This window comes from Rosa rugosa, chromosome 2 (assembly GCF_958449725.1).
Source record: "Rosa rugosa chromosome 2, drRosRugo1.1, whole genome shotgun sequence".
NCBI classification, from domain to species: Eukaryota; Viridiplantae; Streptophyta; class Magnoliopsida; order Rosales; family Rosaceae; genus Rosa; species Rosa rugosa.
The window spans coordinates 5,873,807-5,894,876 of NC_084821.1; the positions used below are offsets into that span (position 1 = coordinate 5,873,807).

General features: G+C 38.9%; 2 protein-coding genes and 1 pseudogene across 6 annotated transcripts; 2 read left to right on the plus strand and 1 right to left on the minus strand.

Annotated features, from left to right (window-relative positions):
* Positions 1-1,259: 1,259 nt before the first annotated feature.
* Positions 1,260-20,998, plus strand: LOC133733314 (WEB family protein At5g55860). Of its 5 annotated transcripts, XM_062160960.1 has the most exons (5): positions 16,521-16,954; positions 17,155-17,183; positions 17,299-17,381; positions 18,187-18,396; positions 19,020-20,998. In XM_062160960.1, the coding sequence occupies exons 4-5, from the start codon at positions 18,214-18,216 to the stop codon at positions 20,802-20,804; spliced, it is 1,968 nt and encodes a 655-aa protein (XP_062016944.1). In that variant the 5' UTR covers positions 16,521-16,954; positions 17,155-17,183; positions 17,299-17,381; positions 18,187-18,213; the 3' UTR covers positions 20,805-20,998. The 5 variants fall into 5 exon arrangements, with proteins under 5 accessions (XP_062016945.1, XP_062016944.1, XP_062016942.1 ...); XM_062160958.1 differs by having other exon boundaries at positions 17,155-17,320; XM_062160959.1 differs by lacking the exon at positions 17,299-17,381 and having other exon boundaries at positions 17,155-17,232.
* Positions 7,220-8,681, minus strand: LOC133728683 (kinesin-like protein KIN-13B). The gene is made up of 3 exons (XM_062156112.1): positions 8,237-8,681; positions 7,665-7,742; positions 7,220-7,463 (listed from the first exon to the last, which is right to left on the minus strand). The coding sequence occupies exons 1-3, from the start codon at positions 8,342-8,344 to the stop codon at positions 7,416-7,418; spliced, it is 234 nt and encodes a 77-aa protein (XP_062012096.1). The 5' UTR covers positions 8,345-8,681; the 3' UTR covers positions 7,220-7,415.
* Positions 12,887-15,088, plus strand: LOC133733274 (uncharacterized; annotated as a pseudogene).
* Positions 20,999-21,070: the final 72 nt, after the last annotated feature.

Consider the following 21,070-nt stretch of genomic DNA (forward strand, 5'->3'; position numbering starts at 1 on the left):
AACAAGTTGACTGTCCTCATTGTTGGCTTTTGCTCATTTTTAATTTCTATCATTTCATGAACTGTCCTCACTCCTCATTTCTCAATCTCATTTTCAGTTTTAAACTTTTTAATTTTTTATGGTTTCAGCCTTTGTGCAATACTTCTATGAGTTATTTGGGTTGTATTGTTGTAAACTTGTAATAGTAAGCCTTTGCTGCAATGTTTAGTTGCTTATTGAATTACTTAGTCATGCCTTGGATTGCCTTCAGTTTACCAGTTTATTACTTTATTTATCAGATTATAAGTTTATGAGTTTATTGCTTACTGCATTACAGTCTTACTTTGTCATGCATGCCTTGATTGCTTTTGCCTTACTGTCTTACTTAGTCATGCCTCCAATGATTTGTTGCTTACTGTCTTTACTTCTAGTTTCTATCATGATGAAGAGAAGAACAGGACTGCATTGCTTGGTCAGTTGAGCATTTCTTTGAAAGTTGAAAGTTGTTTCTTCATAGAATTTTGAAAGCAGAACTGGGGTACCGAATGGTGCCAAACCAGTGCCAAACTGATCAGTTTCGGGACGGTTCGGTTTTGTTAGGCATTTTTATGAGTACCGAGCCGTACCGAACCGAGTCAAATAATCGGTCTCGGCTTCGGTATACCTTAATTACCGAACCGTACCGAGCCGATCCCACCCCTAAATTTTAGTGTAATTTGGTTCGGTTTTGAGCCCAATAATTTTCGGGGATATCTTCACAAATGGTGTATGAACTTTAGGCCATTCTATACTTTGGTGTACCAACTTTCATAAATATCAGAATGGTGTATCAAGTTTGCTCAAATCTTTCATTTTGGTGTACGCCGTTAAATTTTCCGTTATCTTTGCCAAAAAAAAAATTCCATTATCTTTCCTTTAGCTTTGTCAGTTTTTTTTTTTTTTTTTTGTAAAGATAACGTAAAATTTAACGGCGTACACCAAAATGAAAGATTTGAGCAAACTTGATACACCATTATGATAGTTATGAAAGTTGGTACACCAAAGTGTAGAATGGCCTAAAGTTCATACACCATTTGTGATGTTTTCCCAATTTTCAGTTTTACAAGCCTCGCTCCAAGTGTCATTACACTTTGTACACGAGGGGCAAAATGGGCTAAAATGTACAATAGGTATATGCACAAGTAAAAGCCAGGTAACGACAAGATATTCCACGGGATTCTGGCATTCTGTTCCCATCTCTCTCTCTCTCTCCTTTCTCAGCAAAAGTCAGTCTGATATAAAATTTGTCTCCAACAGCTTTCGAATTTTCAAACCTCTCTCTCTCTCTCTCTCTAAAACACTGTAGACTCTCTCTAACCGCTTCTATCGTCCAAGCAAAGACCCCTTTCTAATTCCAGAGCCCTCAAAGATTGCTTCTTTTCTCTTCTTTCTCTTTTGAATTTTTGCACCAAAACGCAATCTGTGCTGAGAAAGCTCGAGTCTTTCTTGGCGCTTCGGGGCTTTGATCAGTGGGTTTTGGTTTTCGGGTCGAGAATTTCAAAGGGTCTGTGTCACTTTGTGAGAACAAGAGGATCGGTGAAGATGGTCACTCTTCTTTTTGGGCTGGAGCTCCGGTTTCGAGCTTTTGGTGATTTCTAGGGTTTGCTGTGTGTGTAAATTTTGTGGCTTTGATTAGGGTTTCTCGGTAAGAAATTGTTACCCTTCTTTTCTTGGTTCTGTTTCACTTTTCAAGTTTTTACCTTTTTGGGCTTTATGTTATGTCACTGATTGATTGCATTATAAGTCTGATTTACTGTTGTTGTGGGTAGTAAGAAATCTGATTTTTTGATTATTTAGGCACTTTCTTATTTTAGTGTTTTTGGAATTGAATTCTATGAGTGCAGGAGTTTTCATTATTAAAGCGGCGAGTTGGGTAGTATTTCTGGGCCCATTTTCTTGAAGGATTTGCTGTCATAGAAAAGGTGTCTGTCTCATGATTAAAGGGTTCGGCTCAATATTTGTAGTTTTCCTGTGAATCTTTGAAGCAGGTGTTGGTGAAGCGTAGACAAGGTGTTAGATTGTGCCTTGAAAATTGAATTGGCTCCTTTTCCTGCCTCTGTTTTATTTTCGGGTATATAGCATTATGCTTTTCTGTTGTTTGTTTAGCTGTAAAACTTTCAAAAAACTAGTTCTGGGAAATGCTATTGCCAACTTGGTGCTGTTGGATTGTTTTGTTTGAGCTAACTCGGCTATTTCCTATGCCATTATACTTTTTGCAACTCGCAGTTGTATTACTTCTCTATATCGGACTGAACTTTATGGTGGTGTTGGGTGCCCTTGAAATCTTAGTTGGTGGGCTTTTTGTTGTTTATGAGTTGAATAGAAGTGGTAGTGAGACTGTGGGGGTAGAACTGGGTGTAATGTGAAGAAGAGCACTCATTAAACACTGGGGCTCTCATATTCTTCTTTCCCTTGCTTAGTTGTGAATGTGCATTATGAAAATGCTTCTGTATAATTAAGTCATAGTTTCTTACTGGTGTTTCAAACTTTCCTGTTTGGTTTCCCAAAGAATTATAAAGTTGTGAGAGGTTTGACAAGGCCTCAATATTTGTTTATATTCCAATTCCACATGGATTTTTCGGTATCAAATGTTGACATCCCTTGACCATAGGTTACCTTAGATTGAGGGTCTATGTCAAGTTTCATTGGGTCAATGCAGTTTGTGGGATAACTTTGGCTCATTTTGGTGCTTTTGGTCAACGACCTTTTTTTTTTATAATGTTTTTTTATTGAGATTATAAGTTATCCTCGTATGCTTTTTAGGCCCAAAGAGTAATCCGTATGCAGGGGATTATGTCACACGGTAAAAGCTTGAGATATAACATTGCTAGTTTGTAGATTAGACTTATATGTAGGCCTCATCAAAAAGCCCGCGGATCAAGTGGGCCGATGGAGGCCCGCCGGCCCGCAGGGCCAAAAGCCCGGTTCGGCCAGTCAAAAAGCCCGCCTCGGTGGGCCGATGGAGGCCCGCCAAAAAGCCCGCAAAAACCCGGCCCGGCCCGCCAAAAGCCCGATAGGCCTGCCCCGTAAAAGCACGTAAACTATTATATTTTATATATATATATATATATATATATATATATATATATATATATATATAATGTATGTTGATGTGCTCATATTTTCTTATATTTCTATGCCTCTTTCTCTTGGTATATATGTTTAGTTTTCCGGGAAAATCGTCCGTACAGTACCTGACCTTTTCCTCATTCTAAACTTCAGTACCTCACGTTCAGAAAATATCAGAACGGTACCTGAGGTTTCGACCCCGACTGAAGATCGGTATTTGGTGCCGTTAGCTCTGTTACAAAAACGGACGGATGGCATATTTTGATCATCAAATGACCAATTTACCTGTTAATTTTTGTTTTCTTTAGTTTTTTTTTATAAAATAAAAAAAAAGCAAATTTTTTTTTTCTATTAGTTTAAACTATTTTTAGTTTTGAAAATTATTTAAATTTTTGGTTCATCAAAATTTATTTTTCGAGCTCGTAGGATTAAACTAGATGTTATTACGAGTTCGTAGGAATTCTTGAAGGATTTTTCAGACACCAGAGCTATTTTTAATGATTTTTTAAAGTTGGTAATATCCAGAAATATAATTAAAAATAGAATTTTCAAGTTGGCTACATTTGGACTGTTGATTTCAAATGGCAGAAGATCTTGACCGTTGAAGGAACCTATAGATCGAGACCCAGATCGGGTCTGTGCCGACCCGAATATCAGCGACAGTGACCCGGCTGTTTCTCCTTTTTCCGGCCACTTTCAAACGTCGGACCGGCCTATTTTTCTTCGTCTCGGTGTCGCCGTCATCCCTGTGCTTTTGGTTTTGTCAAAAAACATCCGATGATAGAGAATCGAAGCAGAGAAGGAGAACCGACGAGTTTTTCCGATTCCAGCCATGTCGTGGTCTCGCACCTATATCAGAAGGATCCTCTCGATGTGATGACCTATTCATGGTATTTGTTCATTCAGATGATGAGACAAGAGAGAGAATCGAGGAGAAAAAGTTTCTGAGTTTCCCGGCAAGTTTGGTTTCGACTGAGGTATCAAACTTGTTCCTCTTGTCGAGCTCTACCTGGCTATATACTTGAATTTCAGTTTGGAGGAGAATTGCAGAAATTGGAATTTTAAGGTGTTATGGTCACTGCGGCTTCATTGTTTTCCCTTCCTTGTACATTCTGTTGTTGAGGTTCCTCTGATGAATCTAGGGACGAGAGAGAGAATTATGGGTTTGCTTTCATAGAGAGAGAGAGAGAGAGAGAGAGAGAGAGAGAGAGAGAGGAACAGTAGGGAGAGAGGAAAAAAAATAGAAGAAAAATGTGTTGATAGAAAAAATAAGGGATTAAGACATGAAAAGACAAAAATATCCTTCAGCTATCAGTTTATGTAACAGAGCTAACGGCTCTAGGTATCGATCTTCGGTCAGGGTCGAAACCTCAGGTACCGTTCTGATATTTTCTGAACGTGAGGTACTGAAGTTTAGAATGGAGAAAATGTCAGGTACTGTACGGATGATTTTACCTCTCCTTATTTATGGTTCATTTACATTAGTTTAGTGTCTTTGTAGGTGTGTTTCAAAGAAAGAAGAAAAGAAGCTAAGCTGAAGTAACTAACACAGAAATTGTTGTGCAGAACACCTAACTTCGCTGAATTACTGGGAACTGCTCGGATGGAATTAGGAGTTGTACCCTATATGCACGGAAAGCCCCATGTGTCTAGTTTCTGAGGAAGTTTACGGTTTGCGATTTCGACTTTTCTAGGAGTTATGGCAATTTAAGTGAAGGCAGTTCAGCTTGGACGGGAATCTGCAACATCTTTTACAAGTTCATGTCTAGAACCTAACTTCGCTGAATTACTGGGAACTGCTCATATGGAATTAGGAGCTTTACCCTATATGCACGGAAAGCCCCATGTGTCTAGTTTCTGAGGAATTTTACGGTTTGCGATTCCGACTTTTCTTGAAGGAGTTATGGCAATTTAAGTGAAGGCAGTTAAGCGCGGACGGGAATTTGCAACATCTTTTACAAGTTCATGTCTAGAACCTAACTTCGCTGAATTATTGGGAACTTCTCGGATGGAATTAGGAGCTGTACCCTATATGCACGGAAAGCCCTATGTGTCTAGTTTCTGAGGAATTTTACGGTTTGCAATTCCGACTTTTCTAGAATGAGTTACGGCAATTTAAATGAAAGCAGTTCAGCTTGGACGGGAATCTGCAACATCTTTTACAAGTTCATGTCTATAAGGTCCAGCACATATATTTGGAAATCTTCAATGTGCCACATCATCATTATCGAAGATCCAGGACTTTTAGACATTGGAAGTTCTCATACTTCTATATAGAATATGTGCATATATATTCTACATGTCATGACTACGGTTGAGCGATTCGATCGGATTCGAAAATATGGTGAAATTAGCTAAATTTTTTACCACACTCATAATTTATTATAATAATCTCATCCAACGGTCAGTTTTTCCATTTTATTTGAATTGATAGAGGTTGCCCTTTGAAGTGTATGATATATAAATATAGGTTTATAAGAGTAACTAAGTTTGACCTAGTTGATCGAATTCGAAACGAGAACCAAATTGGCTGGATTTTCTACAACCACCATAAAATATTACAATCTCTCCATCGAGCGGTTGGTTTCTCCGAATTCATTTTCCACTTCATGGTTTCTTTAGAATGAACCTCAACAATTTAAATGCAATGTATAAGTCATACAACTTTATGAGGAAAATTGGTATAGGCCAATGTGTTTATAATTAAAATTAATTTTTTTTTATCTCATGTCCACACATCCATCGATGGAATATTTACAAACATGATGTGAAAAAATAAGCACGTTTCGCGGTCGTCATGCCATCGGTCAACTAAGAAGACATACAAGTGACGACGGTTGACCAATTCGATCGGATTCGAAAATATGGTGAAATTGGCTAAATTTTTTACCACACTCATAATTTATTGTAATAATCTTATCCAACGGTTGGTTTTTCCATTTTCTTTGAATTGATAGAGGTTGCCCTTTGGAGTGTATGATATATAAATATAGGTTTATAAGAGTAATTAAGTTTGGCCTAGTTGATCGAATTCGAAACGAGAACCAAATTGGCTGGATTTTCTACAACCACCATAAAACATTACAATCTCTCCATCGAGCGGTTGGTTTCTCCGAATTCATTTTCCACTTCATGGTTACTTTAGAATGAACCTAAACAATTTAAATGCAATGTATAAGTCATACAACTTTAGGAGGAAAATTGGTATAGGCCAATGTGTTTGTAATTAAAATTAATTTTTTTTTATCTTATGTCCACGCACATCCATCGATGGAATATATACAAATGTGATGTGAAAAAATAAACACGTTTCGCCGTTGTCACGCCATCGGTCAACCAACACTACTAGAAAAATGCCCTCTGACATCGGCCAAAAACCGATGAGAAAAAAAATCCCGACCGATGTCTTAGTGGGTGATGAGAAAGGTCCGGAAAATCCAGACATCGGTTTTTAGCCGATGTCTAGTATCAGTATACACATCGGTTACTCATTATAAATCGATGTAAATACGTTTAAATGATAACAAATTTGTATGTTTAAAAATTGTTAAATCCTCATCTTATTGCCTTTAATGCTTAAAGAAATATATATCCTACAACACAACTATGCATTTTAACATCGTTATTCATTTAAAAACGATGACTGATACTGTTTCATACATCAATTTTCTAGTCTTCATCGATGACAATACCTATACTGGACATCGATCTCTATCTAAAACACGATGTGCACTAGTTTGTGGCACATCGGTTCCAGCATAATAATTTGATCCCTATGGTTAATGAGACATCGATTTTCATTTTGACACTAATGTATTTCTCTCAATGGACATCAGTTTTTATGGTTATAACTTATTTAAACTTTATATTTAGACATCATGTTCTTTAGATGAGGATATGTCAACAAAATATGTAGCTGCTACTATAAATCATTATTCTTGACACTTCATAAAATAGGCAAAATAAAACCCCAATTAACCTACTACGTACAAACCAGATGACAGTATGACTAATTTGAAAAATAACTGCAATGTTTACCACAGAAACGACTACATAAAGAAATGAGCATTTAGTTACCAAATTAACTAACTAAACAAAGTATATGTCTTTCACTCTTTTGTTTTCCTTTCTCTCAAGTAGATAAAGCAAAAAAATTAAAATAAGAGTCCACATAAGAAACAGCAGTAGGAAAATACTGCAAACAACAGGACCACAATAATTTCTTTAATGGGGGATCCCAGCCATGTCTTTAATGGGGGCATCATGCAGAGCAACAATCATTGTTGGTTTGTAGCCAAGGACCACATCTTAGCTTGCTTGTCACAGCCTCAAGAGAAGACGGTCGCCCCTTCATCCCTCCAAGTTGAGCATAAAGCCTACATATTAGTACAAAATGACAACAGTTGATAAGTAACCTTAAACATATTAAAGACCAATATTCTGAATACCACTAATGTTTATACATGATTTCAAATTCTTATTTCTACTCCAAGTTTAATTGCAATATATATATATATATATATATATATATATATATATATATATGTGTGTGTGTGTGTGTGTGTGTGTGTATAAACCTCATCATTAAACACTTCCTCATTCAGCACTGCATCAGAAACAAACTCGTGTTTCTCCACATATGCTGTTAGGTCAACCTACAGAACATAGAAAATGAACTCAGAAACACAAAAATCCTCTTAACCAAATATGAATTATGAGTACAATCATGAGCTAAGCATCAGACTAAACAGGATAAAAGAGGGGAAGGGGAAACAAAAATGATCTAGGGTTGCAGAAAATAAAAAATAAAAATAAAAAGAGAAATGAATTAAGGATACCAAATATTTACACAACCATCATTATCAGACTATCAGCAAGTACGGGTATGTAATGACATTTATTTTACCTGTTTTATGTCTAGTGTACCTAGGTTGTATGAAACTTTTTAATATACCTCTGATTTTGCATATATAAACTGTTATTTACTTTTTACATCCCAATGGTAGGAAGAAGTAAAAGGAGGAGGCATCATCTGTATTCAGCCGGCTCTAGTTGCAACAAATATACTTGTCCATCTATTTCATTAAATCGTTGGCAAAGATAATACATCTTTTCTCTAGTAAGTTGTTTACCATCAAGTGGCAATTACCTTGAGCTTAGTCTCATGAACTGTTACAGAGTTGGAAAGTGTGTCTATTATGTCTTCCTCATTCTTTGCCAATTCCTTTTTATTAAGTGGTCTCTTGCACACCTGCATTCACACCATTACAAGACTGATTAAAAAACGAAAACAGATTCTGAGAGGCCTGGCATAGATCAAGTTGTGATAGATAACTTCAATGAGTACCAAACAAAATGACAACGCAATTACCTTCAGTATTGCACAACCGACTATTCCTGTAACTACTGTGACTGCATCAGGGTGTCGAGCAACCTGAGAAGAGAAAACTATTAGCAATTTCTTGTAGAGGATGAGAATGAAATTCATTAGCAGTGGTAATTAGATGCTAGGCTACCTCAATGACTCCTTGCTCCCTATGAATGATCTCAGGCTTGTCTTCTAGACCAGATAGAGCCTCTTTAAGTTCATTAACTAATGAATATTCATTACTAACTGCAACTAATTTGGGTTTGAACCTTGTCACCTGTGCAATACAAATTAGGATTTTCAACAGCAAGCTAAATATGTAACAAATATCAATTCCAAACTCATGACAACTAGGCTACTAGTAGTAATGATGGATGATTACACAGTGAGTTTACCGAGTGAATCAAGTCCAGTTTTGCCACTCATATTATAAAATGGATTTTTATGACGGAAGAAATAAGATTTCAAATTCTATGAAATTTTATCCATCTGATGGATTACCTGATCAACAAGAAGAGTCACATTTGAGCCAGCTGCTAGGGGCACAACTTTGAATTTTTTCGGGTTCTCTGCAACAATGTCCAATATCTGTAGAAACAGGAGATTGTGATTTTAACCAACAAATGCAATTTCCATAATCTGTCTAGTGTCTTACATTTTTATCTTTAATCCCAAAACAAATATTAAATGAAAGAAAGGGATCTCTGCCATACCTGGGTTCCAATGGAACCAGTAGATCCAACAACAGAAATAGGCTTTTGGACCATCCCAAGTCCTCCGGCCCGGCTCAGGAAAAGCACTTCCCGGCCAAGCTAGAGGTGGTGCTTGTGCTTAACACTGAATTCTTCTTCCAATCACTGTCCTGCAATTTTTCCTCCTCAAAGCAAACCCACCTATGTACAACAAATGAGCACAACACCATCATTTCTCATTCCATATTACAAAAGCAACTAAATTTTTATATATCAAACAACCATATAATCATAATTCAGAGCTTCATACAAGTAAATTTACAGACTTTTTTTACATACATGCACTTTATCATATGAACTTTAATCACCCAATAAAAGTACAAAGACACTATCTTTATACAAACACAGAAATCCCAAATGAAAATTGCATATAATATCCTGTCAAAAATTCAAAATCAACATCCAAAATAACTCAAATTCCCATACGAAATAGGCAGATAAACAAAAAGCGAAGGAGGAAGAGGAGAAACCATAGCCAAAGATGGAGCCCATGAATGCACCGCCAGCGGAGTCCCCAGCGAACCTGAGAAGGCAGACAGCAGAGCCGTTTGGGGAAGTAGGGACTAATGCGTTTGAAGGATTAGGATCAGGGTTTGGCTCCGTGTCGGCGGCTTCGGAGTCGGTATTCGGAGAATCCAAGGGCGACGCGGTGGCCATGACTCCTTGGAGGCCGGTTGGACTAGTTGGGGTTCAGATCTCGGAGCAAGGACGTGGTGGCGTTGGACGAGAAGAACCGTCAGAGGCGATGACGCCGGTGAGCGGACGGAGGCAGTTAACGAGGGAGAGACAGTAGCCGTGGAAAGAGAGCAGGAGAGGAAGGAGGAGAGCGCTCGGGTTTCAGGGAAGAGCGAGAGAGAGAGACTTAGGGTTCGAAAGTTTCAGAGAAAATGACCAAGTGTTAGAGGGAATTGAAATTTTGGACCCCGCGTTTTTCAAAACTTTTTTACTTAGTCCCTCCGCATTTTTTTCAAAATTTTTGAACGAAAGCATACACATCGGTTAATTTAACGACTGATGTTTATAACGACAATAGAAATCGGATATTTCATAAACTGATGTTAACACGTTTTTTTACATCGCGTGCAATTCCGACCGATTTAATAGTGATGATGTCTATTGACATAATTCTAGTAGTGCAACAAAACATATAAGTGACTACGGTTGACCAATCCGATCGGGTTCAAAACTATGGTGAAATTGACTAAATTTTTAACCACACGCACAATTTATTGTGATAATCACATCCAACGATCGGTTTTCCCATTTTCTTTGAATTTATAGAGGTTGCTCTTTGGAGTGTATGATATATAAATATAGATTTATAAAAAAAATTATGTAAAATTATATATATGTTATTAGAAAACTATCCGTCCGTTTTCTAATCCTACCGTTGGATCTGGAATGGATACCAGTTGTGAGACACTGAGACTAACACCTAAATGACCTAAACCTAAAGTCCTAAAATTTATCACTTTCTCAAGCCTCAGCCATCCGCTCCTCTCGACGATTCAGAGTCTCAGCCTCCTCTCGACCTAAACCTCCATAACTCCATCGACTCACTTTCTCAGCCACGACTCAGGGACAATGAAAGAGAGCTTGGAGAAGATCGAGAACGGGATCTGATCCAGCGTGTTCCATTCCGGTTGGATATCCACCAACGATTTGAACACGGCGGCTTCACGGCGAGTTGGATCTGTTCATGTTGTAAAGCCGGTCACGGCGAGCTCCTCTCCTTCTCATTGTCCATCGCTATTTTTCTTTTCTTCCTCTTCCTCATCTCACGGGCTGCAAGAGGGGATAATCTGAGAGCAAAGATTTGATCGAGCAGGGACTGAAACGACTTCTGGTACTATTCTCTTCTCTTTTTGATTAGTTTAATTTCAATTTCTGTTTTAAATGGAGCGATCTGACGAGTTTGAGTTTTATTTCTTTGTTTGTTCAGTGAAGCCCCTAAGAACTTCTAATGAAGTGGTTTATTGGTTTTTTTGAGCTGAAACCTCCCCACTTGTTCCCTTCTCTGTAATTTTCCTGATTTGCTTTCTTTGTTTTAATTGCTGCATTGTTGTCTTGGTCATTCAAGTCCCTAATTGTATATTTAATTTTAGTACAAGTTATAGCTTCTAATATAAAAAAGGATTGAGATACTGAGATCCATCAATTTGGATGATTTCAAGCATTTGATGCTTCTTTTATGAATATGTTGCCATAAAGTTGTTTGTGTTTGTGGTTGAAATTGATGATTTCCTGCTGAAGGCTTTGGTCCTTTGGATAGTGATGAGACAATTATATTATTTCATTTTTACCATGCACTGCTGCTATTAGCATCACCTTCATTTACGAAGTTTACGATTGGAAATTTGAAGTACTAGAGTAGCAACTGTACTGATTTAGATGTCTAACATTGTTTCAATTGTCGACAGGAAATAATGCACTCTTTCACGCATCACAGGCCATTCTGGGTATACAAGCCTTCTCCCTTCCTTTTTTTTACTAGCTCGTTGTCTATGGGCAGATACTATGAACTTATGCAGCTTATTGTTGTTCACAGTTCACATGAGCCTCAATGTTGCCAAGTCAGATGTGAAGAAGAGGAACAACCTTAAAATGGAAGACAATATGCCTAAGTAGATATAGAAGTTGTATTATTAATCTGCTTTTGTTTTAAATTGTTATTGGGAATGGTTTTGGACTTTTGGTATAGTCCCCCATTCCCTACACTTCGTATTTTTCGTATTTTTATTTCAATTAATTCAATCGGGCGTGGGGATGAGCCTCCTAGTTCGGCTAGGTTCCAAACCCCTTAAAAGGAAAAAAAAAATAGCAACCTTAAATATGTCTTTGTAAATAAAGCCCAGCCCGGCCTGGCCCGAAAAAGCCCGCAAGGCCAACTTTATATGGACGGGCTTGGATCTTATGATTTATAGAAAAGCCCGGCCCGGCCTGGCCCGACACTATTTAAAACAGTAGTTAGGCCCGGCCCGCTCCAAGCCAGCTATGAATGGCCCGGGCCGGCCCGTTGACGAGGCCTACTTATATGTTATCAAAATGCTTTATGAACAATCACAAAGTCTTGGATAAAACTGATTAACGTCTTTTACCACTAAATCAACAGTCTTAAACATTCATCCTATTGGAGGAGGTTGGTATATATATGCTGAGTTAATAATACAATTCTCAAGTATAAGGTAAAGCATCGATCGATCTGTTTCATGTTTATGGCTCTATGAAGCAAAGCATTGATCTGTTTCGTTTCTTGCGCCATGAGTGATTTGTTGGTTCTCATCTTTATTTGAATAGTTCAACGAGATTCTTTCATTCAAGTTCTGATAGGCCAATGGCATGAATGCATTTCATTGATCTCATATTCCAGAAACATCAAATCAAGATCATATGTACGTACTACGTACACATCTTTTTCATGCAGCAAGTTTAGAATAAAATTCTAATAGGAATGAACTTCTTCTACCTTAATAGAGATGAACAAACGTGCTATCCACGCACATAATGCTTCTATATATTATGCGAGAAGGAAATTAAGAACCTAACTTTGCGTCTCAATTGGTTTTTTTATTGATAAGGTATCAAGTGGAAATGAAGAACCTAATTTTTCTTTAATATCCACTTTGTTCTTGTCAGCATCATTGTGGACCTAGTGGGACAATGCCAGAATGCTATATATTGAGGCCTTCCTAGCTCTAACTCCATCATCGAATGTGTTTGCTGTTCTCTCTTGAATCAAATACCAGATTAAGATCTGTTTGGTCTCAATCTCTGTCATTGGTAAACAAAAATCTCAAAAAGTTGTATAGTTTTCGTTTTCAATTGATATCCTTCTATATAGATCTGTTATGATTTTAATTAAAACACATACTCAACTCTTGCAGGATCCCTATTTGCTGCATCAAATAGACACTCTTTGTTTCAGCCAGGAGAACTGACACTGAAATTTATTTACAGGTGAGAAGAAAATGTCGTATATCCCGGCGGATTCACAATTGAGAGGATGCGCAGCACACTTCGCTCAACCTGTCGATGACAACGACCAGCTTGCAGCTGAAGAATTGAGAAATTCTGTTTATCACTTCAATTGCCGTGTTGGAGATCTCCCTCTGGCTGACATTGAGTACAGAAGCAGCAGTGGAGAAGGAGACATACTCCGCCATGTCTTCCGCTGGGATCGTACTCCCTATCGAGAGGTGTTTCAGAATGGATTCCAAGTGAGGCGTCAAGATGACACTCGTGATGTCTACTTCAATCTGGATCAATTTGTCCATTATTCCGGTAGGCCTCTTGATTCCCGCCGATCCGCCAACCACGCATTCCTTAGCACCACCCTTAACGGCGATTGGCGTCCCACCGTCCGTGAGACTCTGGAGGAAGTATATCGCTATGAGATATATGCTCCTGGTGGCATTTGGGTTGCTGAGACTCTTGGTGATCAGTACCGTTATCGTTCTCAAGACGAGGTCTGCTTTGTTGCTGGCATTGCCCGTCAATACATTCGCGCTGCCCAACGTTTCAGGATTGTTTGGGACGGAAGGTAAGTTAATATTTCTCAATATACATGCAGCTAGATTGCAAATTAAGTGACAAGTTAATTGATCAACGTCAACTATTGCAGATACTCAAGACGGGAGAGACTTGATTTTCGGGTTATATTGAATGGGAACTTCAATCCACAATCGCATCCATCAAGGTTGCTCTACATTCAGAGGCCAGCATTTGACTACAAGGATGAAGAAGGTGAGAGCCGGCCTCTAACCATTGTCATTTGGCGACCGGTACCCCCTGCAGTCTCCGATCCAGAGAAACGATCAGCTGACAACTCTGACACCACCACCGATTGGTATGCCGGCGATGTGGCTGACTGTGAGAGCTACATAGATGCTGGATTCCGTTCGTCACGTATCGATCAAGCCTATCTATTCATAAACGACGAGTATGTGCTAGTGGACTATGCTCCGGGCAGCACAAACGACGAGGTATTGAACGGACCGCTTCTTATCTGCGATGGGTATATCCATCCCTCAGGGGCACAGCCTTTGCAGAACATGGAATAGACTCTGCTTTTGGGACTTCATATCATGATTATAACGATGCCTTCATCTTCTCCGGGAATCTCTGCGCACTGATAAACTATGCACCATACTCCACAGATGACAAGATAATCAAAGGCCCGATGACCATCACTGCCATGTTCCCCTTCTTGAAAAATACGGAGTTTGAAAGCGGCATAGACGCCGCGTTTGAGTCAACGGAAGACTATGAAGCTTACCTCTTCAAAGGCAACCAGTATGCTCTTATATATTTCGATTCTGATGATCCCCACCTCATCCACGTCAATGTCATCAGTGACGGCTTCCCTAGTTTGAAAAACACCATCTTTGAAAGTGGAATTGATGCAGCGTTTGCTTCGCACAGGACTAACGAGGCTTACCTATTCAAAGGAGATTCCTACGCACTCATCAACTTTGCTCCTGGAACCACTGATGACTACATCATCGGTGGCGTCAAGAAGATCCTTCCCAATTGGCCCTCTCTGCAACCCATCTTGCCTCGCAAAAACCGTGGACTTGACGTTCATCACAATGACACTAGCCCTGGTGTTGATGATGATGACCGTGACCAAGATCATGATGAACTCTAAGACTTCAGCCCCATATCTACGTGCCAATCAAACCGAGTATTCCTGCATCAATAAGGGTTTGGCTGATCTGTTTCCCTACTTCGTTTGGAATAATTAAGGCCTGTGTGTGTGTTGGGCCTCTGTTTGTTTTAAGTCTCTGGTTTCGGTGTGTTGTATCTTTGGGCTCACTGTATCCCTTGTTAATATTAATAAAGTCATGAGACTATCTACTGCTGATTTTCCTTCTTCCTTGCTTGGTGTGCTGGGAATTGCTAACATCAAGATGCTTTTATAGGTACAACTCGATCCCTCATGTAGTAATGGGTTCATGATGCCCGTGGTTGTTGGCCCAATTAAAATTGTTCTTCTTTCGGTTACCTTTAGTAGTTGTCCCAACTAATATTTTGGATATGTTGGAATTTTTCTCTTGGAATTTATTTCATGTCTGAACTATTTTGTTTCTAGGTTTTTCTGATTTTCGGACAGTTACATCTGTCTGGAGCAATCTGATTATTCTTTTTAATGTCTGATTTTAATTTGGTTATAAATAAGATATATACAATTAAGAAGGAAAAGAACAATTTGGGTAAATTCCAAACTATTATTACTGGGGAAATTTAGAATTATTTAGATGAATAAAACCTTGAATATGCCCATTCAGATGCTAGTCAATTTTCAGGTCAACCACAAATATGATATTATCCAAAACCCCACATCCACATCATTTGAGAAGATAAATAAAAGCAAAATTAAGCACTACTATTGGTGTGACATTTTAGCAGATGAACTAGAAGAAAACAACTAAAAGGCAAAAAGCCTATCCAATCCATTTTCACAAGCCATTTTCACAAGCCAACTAAAGCCGTCTCTTTCTCTTTTGGACGGTGCCACTTGTACAATGCAAAAAGCTCCCATCACTTGTTACTTCAAACCACGGCACTCTGTATACGAGGGGCAAAATGGTCTACAAAGTACAATAGGTATATATGCACAATAAAGTTCAACTAAAGGGTGAGTTATTCTATCGAATTCTCCTCCTATCTCTCTTTCTGAACTTTGCCGGTATAAAATGGAAAAGGTTAAGGGGATTGTGACATATATCCCAAAATGTCGTTTTAGAGTTTAGTTGAATGTTTTGAGCTTCGTTTTGGTTATTTTTTTTATTTGATTTGGTTTTGTGCTCGATTGTTTTTTCGATTCTCAATTTAGTGAGTCTCTCTATTGTGTCACTAGTTGCTTCAAGCCATTGTACTTTGAATGTGTGGGGTAAAATAGTCAACCATGTATAAAAGGTATCTGCACAACAAAAGTCACCTGATAACAAGATATTTGACATAATTCTATTCACATATCTTTTTTCTGAGTTTGTTGATATATAATCAAAATTAAGGCCATCGCGACACATAGTTCAAAACGATACGTTCTGAATAAGTTCATTTCAAATCAGTTCGGTTCAATTTGGACAAATCAAAACCCGTCGAATTTTAGTGTAATTTGGTTCGGTTTTGAGCTCAATAATTTTCGATTTTCAGTTTTACAAGCCTCGCTCCAAGTGTCATTACACTTTGGACACGAGGGGCAAAATGGGCTAAAATGTACAATAGGTATATGCACAAGTAAAAGCCAGGTAACGACAAGATATTCCACGGGATTCTGGCATTCTGTTCCCATCTCTCTCTCTCTCTCTCTCTCTCCTCTCTCAGCAAAAGTCAGTCTGATATAAAATTTGTCTCCAACAGCTTTCGAATTTTCAAACCTCTCTCTCTCTCTAAAACACTGTAGACTCTCTCTAACCGCTTCTATTGTCCAAGCAAAGACCCCTTTCTAATTCCATAGCCCTCAAAGATTGCTTCTTTTCTCTTCTTCCTCTTTTGAATTTTTGCACCAAAACGCAATCTGTGCTGAGAAAGCTCGAGTCTTTCTTGGCGTTTCGGGGCTTTGATCGGTGGGTTTTGGTTTTCGGTTCGAGAATTTCAAAGGGTCTGTGTCACTTTGTGAGAACAAGAGGATCGGTGAAGATGGTCACTCTTCTTTTTGGGCTGGAGCTCCGGTTTCGAGCTTTTGGTGATTTCTAGGGTTTGCGGTGTGTGTAAATTTTGTGGCTTTGATTAGGGTTTCTCGGTAAGAAATTGTTACCCTTCTTTTCTTGGTTCTGTTTCACTTTTCAAGTTTTTACCTCTTTGGGCTTTATGTTATGTCACTGATTGATTGCATTATAAGTCTGATTTACTGTTGTTGTGGGTAGTAAGAAATCTGAGTTTTTTGATAATTTAGGCACTTTCTTATTTTAGTGTTTTTGGAATTGAATTCTATGAGTGCAGGAGTTTTCATTATTAAAGCGGCGAGTTGGGTAGTATTTCTGGGCCCATTTTCTTGAAGGATTTGCTGTCATAGAAAAGGTGTCTGTCTCATGATTAAAGGGTTCGGCTCAATATTTATAGTTTTCCTGTGAATCTTTGAAGCAGGTGTTGGTGAAGCGTAGACAAGGTGTTAGATTGTGCCTTGAAAATTGAATTGGCTCCTTTTCCTGTCTCTGTTTTATTTTCGGGTATATAGCGTTATGCTTTTCTGTTGTTTGTTTAGCGGTAAAACTTTCAAAAAACTAGTTCTGGGAAATGCTATTGCCAACTTGGTGCTGTTGGATTGTTTTGTTTGAGCTAACTCGGCTATTTCCTATGCCATTATACTTTTTGCAACTCGCAGTTGTATTACTTCTCTATATCGGACTGAACTTTATGGTGGTGTTGGGTGCCCTTGAAATCTTAGGTGGTGGGCTTTGTGTAGTTTACAAGTTGAATAGAAGTGGTAGTGAGACTGTGGGGTAGAACTGGGTGTAATGTGAAGAAGAGCACTCATTAAACACTGGGGCTCTCATATTCTTCTTTCCCTTGCTTAGTTGTGAATGTGCATTATGAAAATGCTTCTGTATAATTGAGTCATACTTTCTTACTGGTGTTTCAACTTTCCTGTTTGGTTTCCTAAAGAGTTATAAAGTTGTGAGAGATTTGACAAGGCCTCAATATTTGTTTATATTCCAATTCCACATGGATTTTTCAGTATCAAATGTTGACATCTCTTGACCATAGGTTACCTTAGATTGAGGGTCTATATCAAGTTTCATAGGGTCAATGCAGTTTGGGATAGTGAGAATATGGGTGTCTGCTTTTTGAGCCTTGCAATCATATCATATAATGCATACGTCTTGCCTGTGTTGTCTGTATGAATGCTAAATGAGGATTGGGTGAATTGTATGTTTGGTCTGCTGAGACATGTGTTGTTTTTAGCTTTTGGCAATTATCCTTTCTCTGTTTCCTTAAGATTACATTTTAAAGTGCTACTCTACCATTTCTCAGCAAACAAGGATAAATAAACAGAGCATTATGGTTGCAAAAGACCACCAGAGTGCTACAAATTCTCCTAGTCCAAAAGTGGAGGTGGGAGAGATCGACACCAGGGCACCTTTCCAATCTGTTAAAGATGCTGTGTCACTATTTGGTGAGGGGGCATTCTCTGGCTCTGGGGAGAAACCTGCCATTAGGAAGATAAAACCCCAGTCAGCGGAGGTATGTCCAATTCCTTTACGTTTCAATTTAGGAATCGCACCACATAATGAGACATTTATATTTTCAAATGGCAAGTATATTTGTAACTTGTTCCTGAATTATTGTTACATGGTCTTGCCTTCACTCATTTTTCTTGTGAAGCTAATACTATTGTCACATTAATTAAAGCAACATAGTTTTCCTTTCTGAAGAAGAAGAAAATGATTTTGTTAAAGTAAGAGAAGCTATAAGGTCATTCTGTGTGAGTTTTTCTTTGTATGGGCATGTAGTTTCCTTCCTACCAAAATAGTTACAACTCATAATATTTTCAGCTGTCATGAAAAGTTATTGAGATGGAACCTACTGCTTGAAGGAATTTGTAATTTGTGTCTATGAATGTGAATGGTTTAATCCGAGTCAAGAAGAGGGAATCAAGGACTAAATAGATGTATAATATATTAGGATTGTTGGTCTTAATTCAGTTTGACTGCTTTGTTGTTGTTAGATAATTAATCTCCAGAGAATTTTATTGATAGTGACACCAGGACTTTTTAGTTAATGCACTATTTTTAAAATATCCTGTTTTTTTTTTTTTTTTTTTGTGGGAAGCTGTTAACATTTGTTGTTTCAAACTTTCAATGCAGCGAGTGCTAGCCAGTGAGACACAGCTTCACCTGGCCCAGAAAGAATTGAACAAGCTGAAGGATCAACTAATGAATGCCGAAACTACTAAAGCCCAAGCACTTGTGGAGCTTGCAAAAGCCAAAGTAACTCATGAAGAGCTGAACAAGAAGCTGGCATCTCTTGGTGAATCTAAGGAATCTGCAATAAAGGCATCAGAAGCTGCAAAACATCGGGCAAAGCAACTCGAAGAAGCAAACAATGGGAACCTAGCTGGAACTGATGGTGCTTGGAAGCAAGACTTGGAAACAGATAGAGCACAATACATGAATGTAATTACTGAACTTGATGCTGCAAAGCAAGAGTTGAGGAAAATCCGTCAGGACTGTGATGCATCCTTAGAAGCAAAAGTTGCTGCATTCAAGCAGGCAGCAGAAGCTGAAGATGCAGCCAAAGCAAATGCGGAGAGGGTTAATGAGCTCTCAAAGGAAATTGCAGCTGTGCATGAATCAATTGGGCAAGTGAAACTTGCATCTGAGGAAGCCCAGCAAGAGAAAGCAAAGGTATTTTCCGAAAAGGATGTCCTGAGGCAAGCATATAAGGCTACGGCAGAAGAGTCTGCAAAGAAATTGCTCTCTCTACAAAAAAAGTTTGATCCAGAAATTTCCAGAAATCTGGAAGCACAACTTGCTGATACATTGAATGAAATTGGAGCTCTGCAAAAGCAAATGGAGAATGAAAAGGCTTCAGATTTAGATTCTGTAAGAACGGTCACTTCGGAGCTGGATGATGCTAAGGAATCACTGCATAGAGTAGCCGAAGAAGAAAACAACCTCAGAAGTTTAGTTGAAGCACTTAAGGTGGAAATTGAGAATGTGAAGAAAGAGCATGCTGAGCTCAAGGAAAAGGAAGCGGAAACAGAATCTATTGCTGGGAACTTACATGTCAAACTGCGGAAAACTAAGACTGAGCTTGAAGCATGCCTAGCCGAAGAATCTAAAGCCAGAGGTGCTTCCAATGAAATGATAGCAACACTAAACCAGCTGTCGTTGGAAATTGAAAATGCTCGACGGGATGCAGAAGAGATGAAGATTAAAGCGGAGGAAATGAAAAAGGAAGCTGAAACTACCAAAAGTGCTGTAAAAGAGGCAGAGAAGAAGCTGAGAATTGCTCTGGAAGAAGCTGAAGAAGCTAAATCAGCAGAAGAAAGTGCCCTTGAACAGATTAGAACTTTATCCGAGAGAACTAACGCTGTTCGCGCATCAACATCTGAGTCTGGTGGCCAGATCACTATATCGAAGGATGAATTTGAGTCTTTGAGCCGAAAGGTTGAGGAGTCCGACACATTAGCAGAAATGAGAGTGGCTGCTGCCATGGCTCAGGTGGAAGCTGTGAAGGCTAGTGAAAATGAGGCCTTGAAGAAGTTAGAGGCAACCCAGAAGGAGATTGAAGATATGAAGGCTGCAACTGAGGAGGCCAAAAAGAGGGCCGAAATGGCTGAAGCAGCCAAAAAGGCAGTGGAAGGAGAGCTCCGAAGGTGGCGGGAACGCGAGCAAAAGAAAGCAGCAGATGCTGCCTCACGGATAATGGCAGAGACAGAAGAGTCAGTGGAATCATCCCCGCGCCATTACAGGATTCAAAAGCAGAACTCCCAGACGAAAACTGTCCAGGGCCGGAAGATGGAGAAAGCAAAGACCTCTGTTTCAAAAAAGACACTATTGCCTACCCTCAGCGGGATGTTTAATAGGAAAAGGAACCAGATTGAGGGTGGCTCTCCGTCTTATCTCCCTGGTGAGAGACCCCTTTGATATGTGTGTGTTACCAAATGTGGAACTCTGAAACATTGTAGACCAGAGCAAGTTTGGGTATGTCTGCATTAACAAGCTCGAACGATCTTCGCTGTATGTAACTCCAGAGAGCGTGTGGTTTTGTATATTGCACACAATTCTTGGATTTTCGGTTATAAGTTTTGCTGTAGAAATCAAGTCTCAACCTTCCACTCCTTTACTCTTTTCTTTGCACCACATTCTTTTCCCTTCCCCTTTATCTATGCATGCATGAATGAAACCCCAAT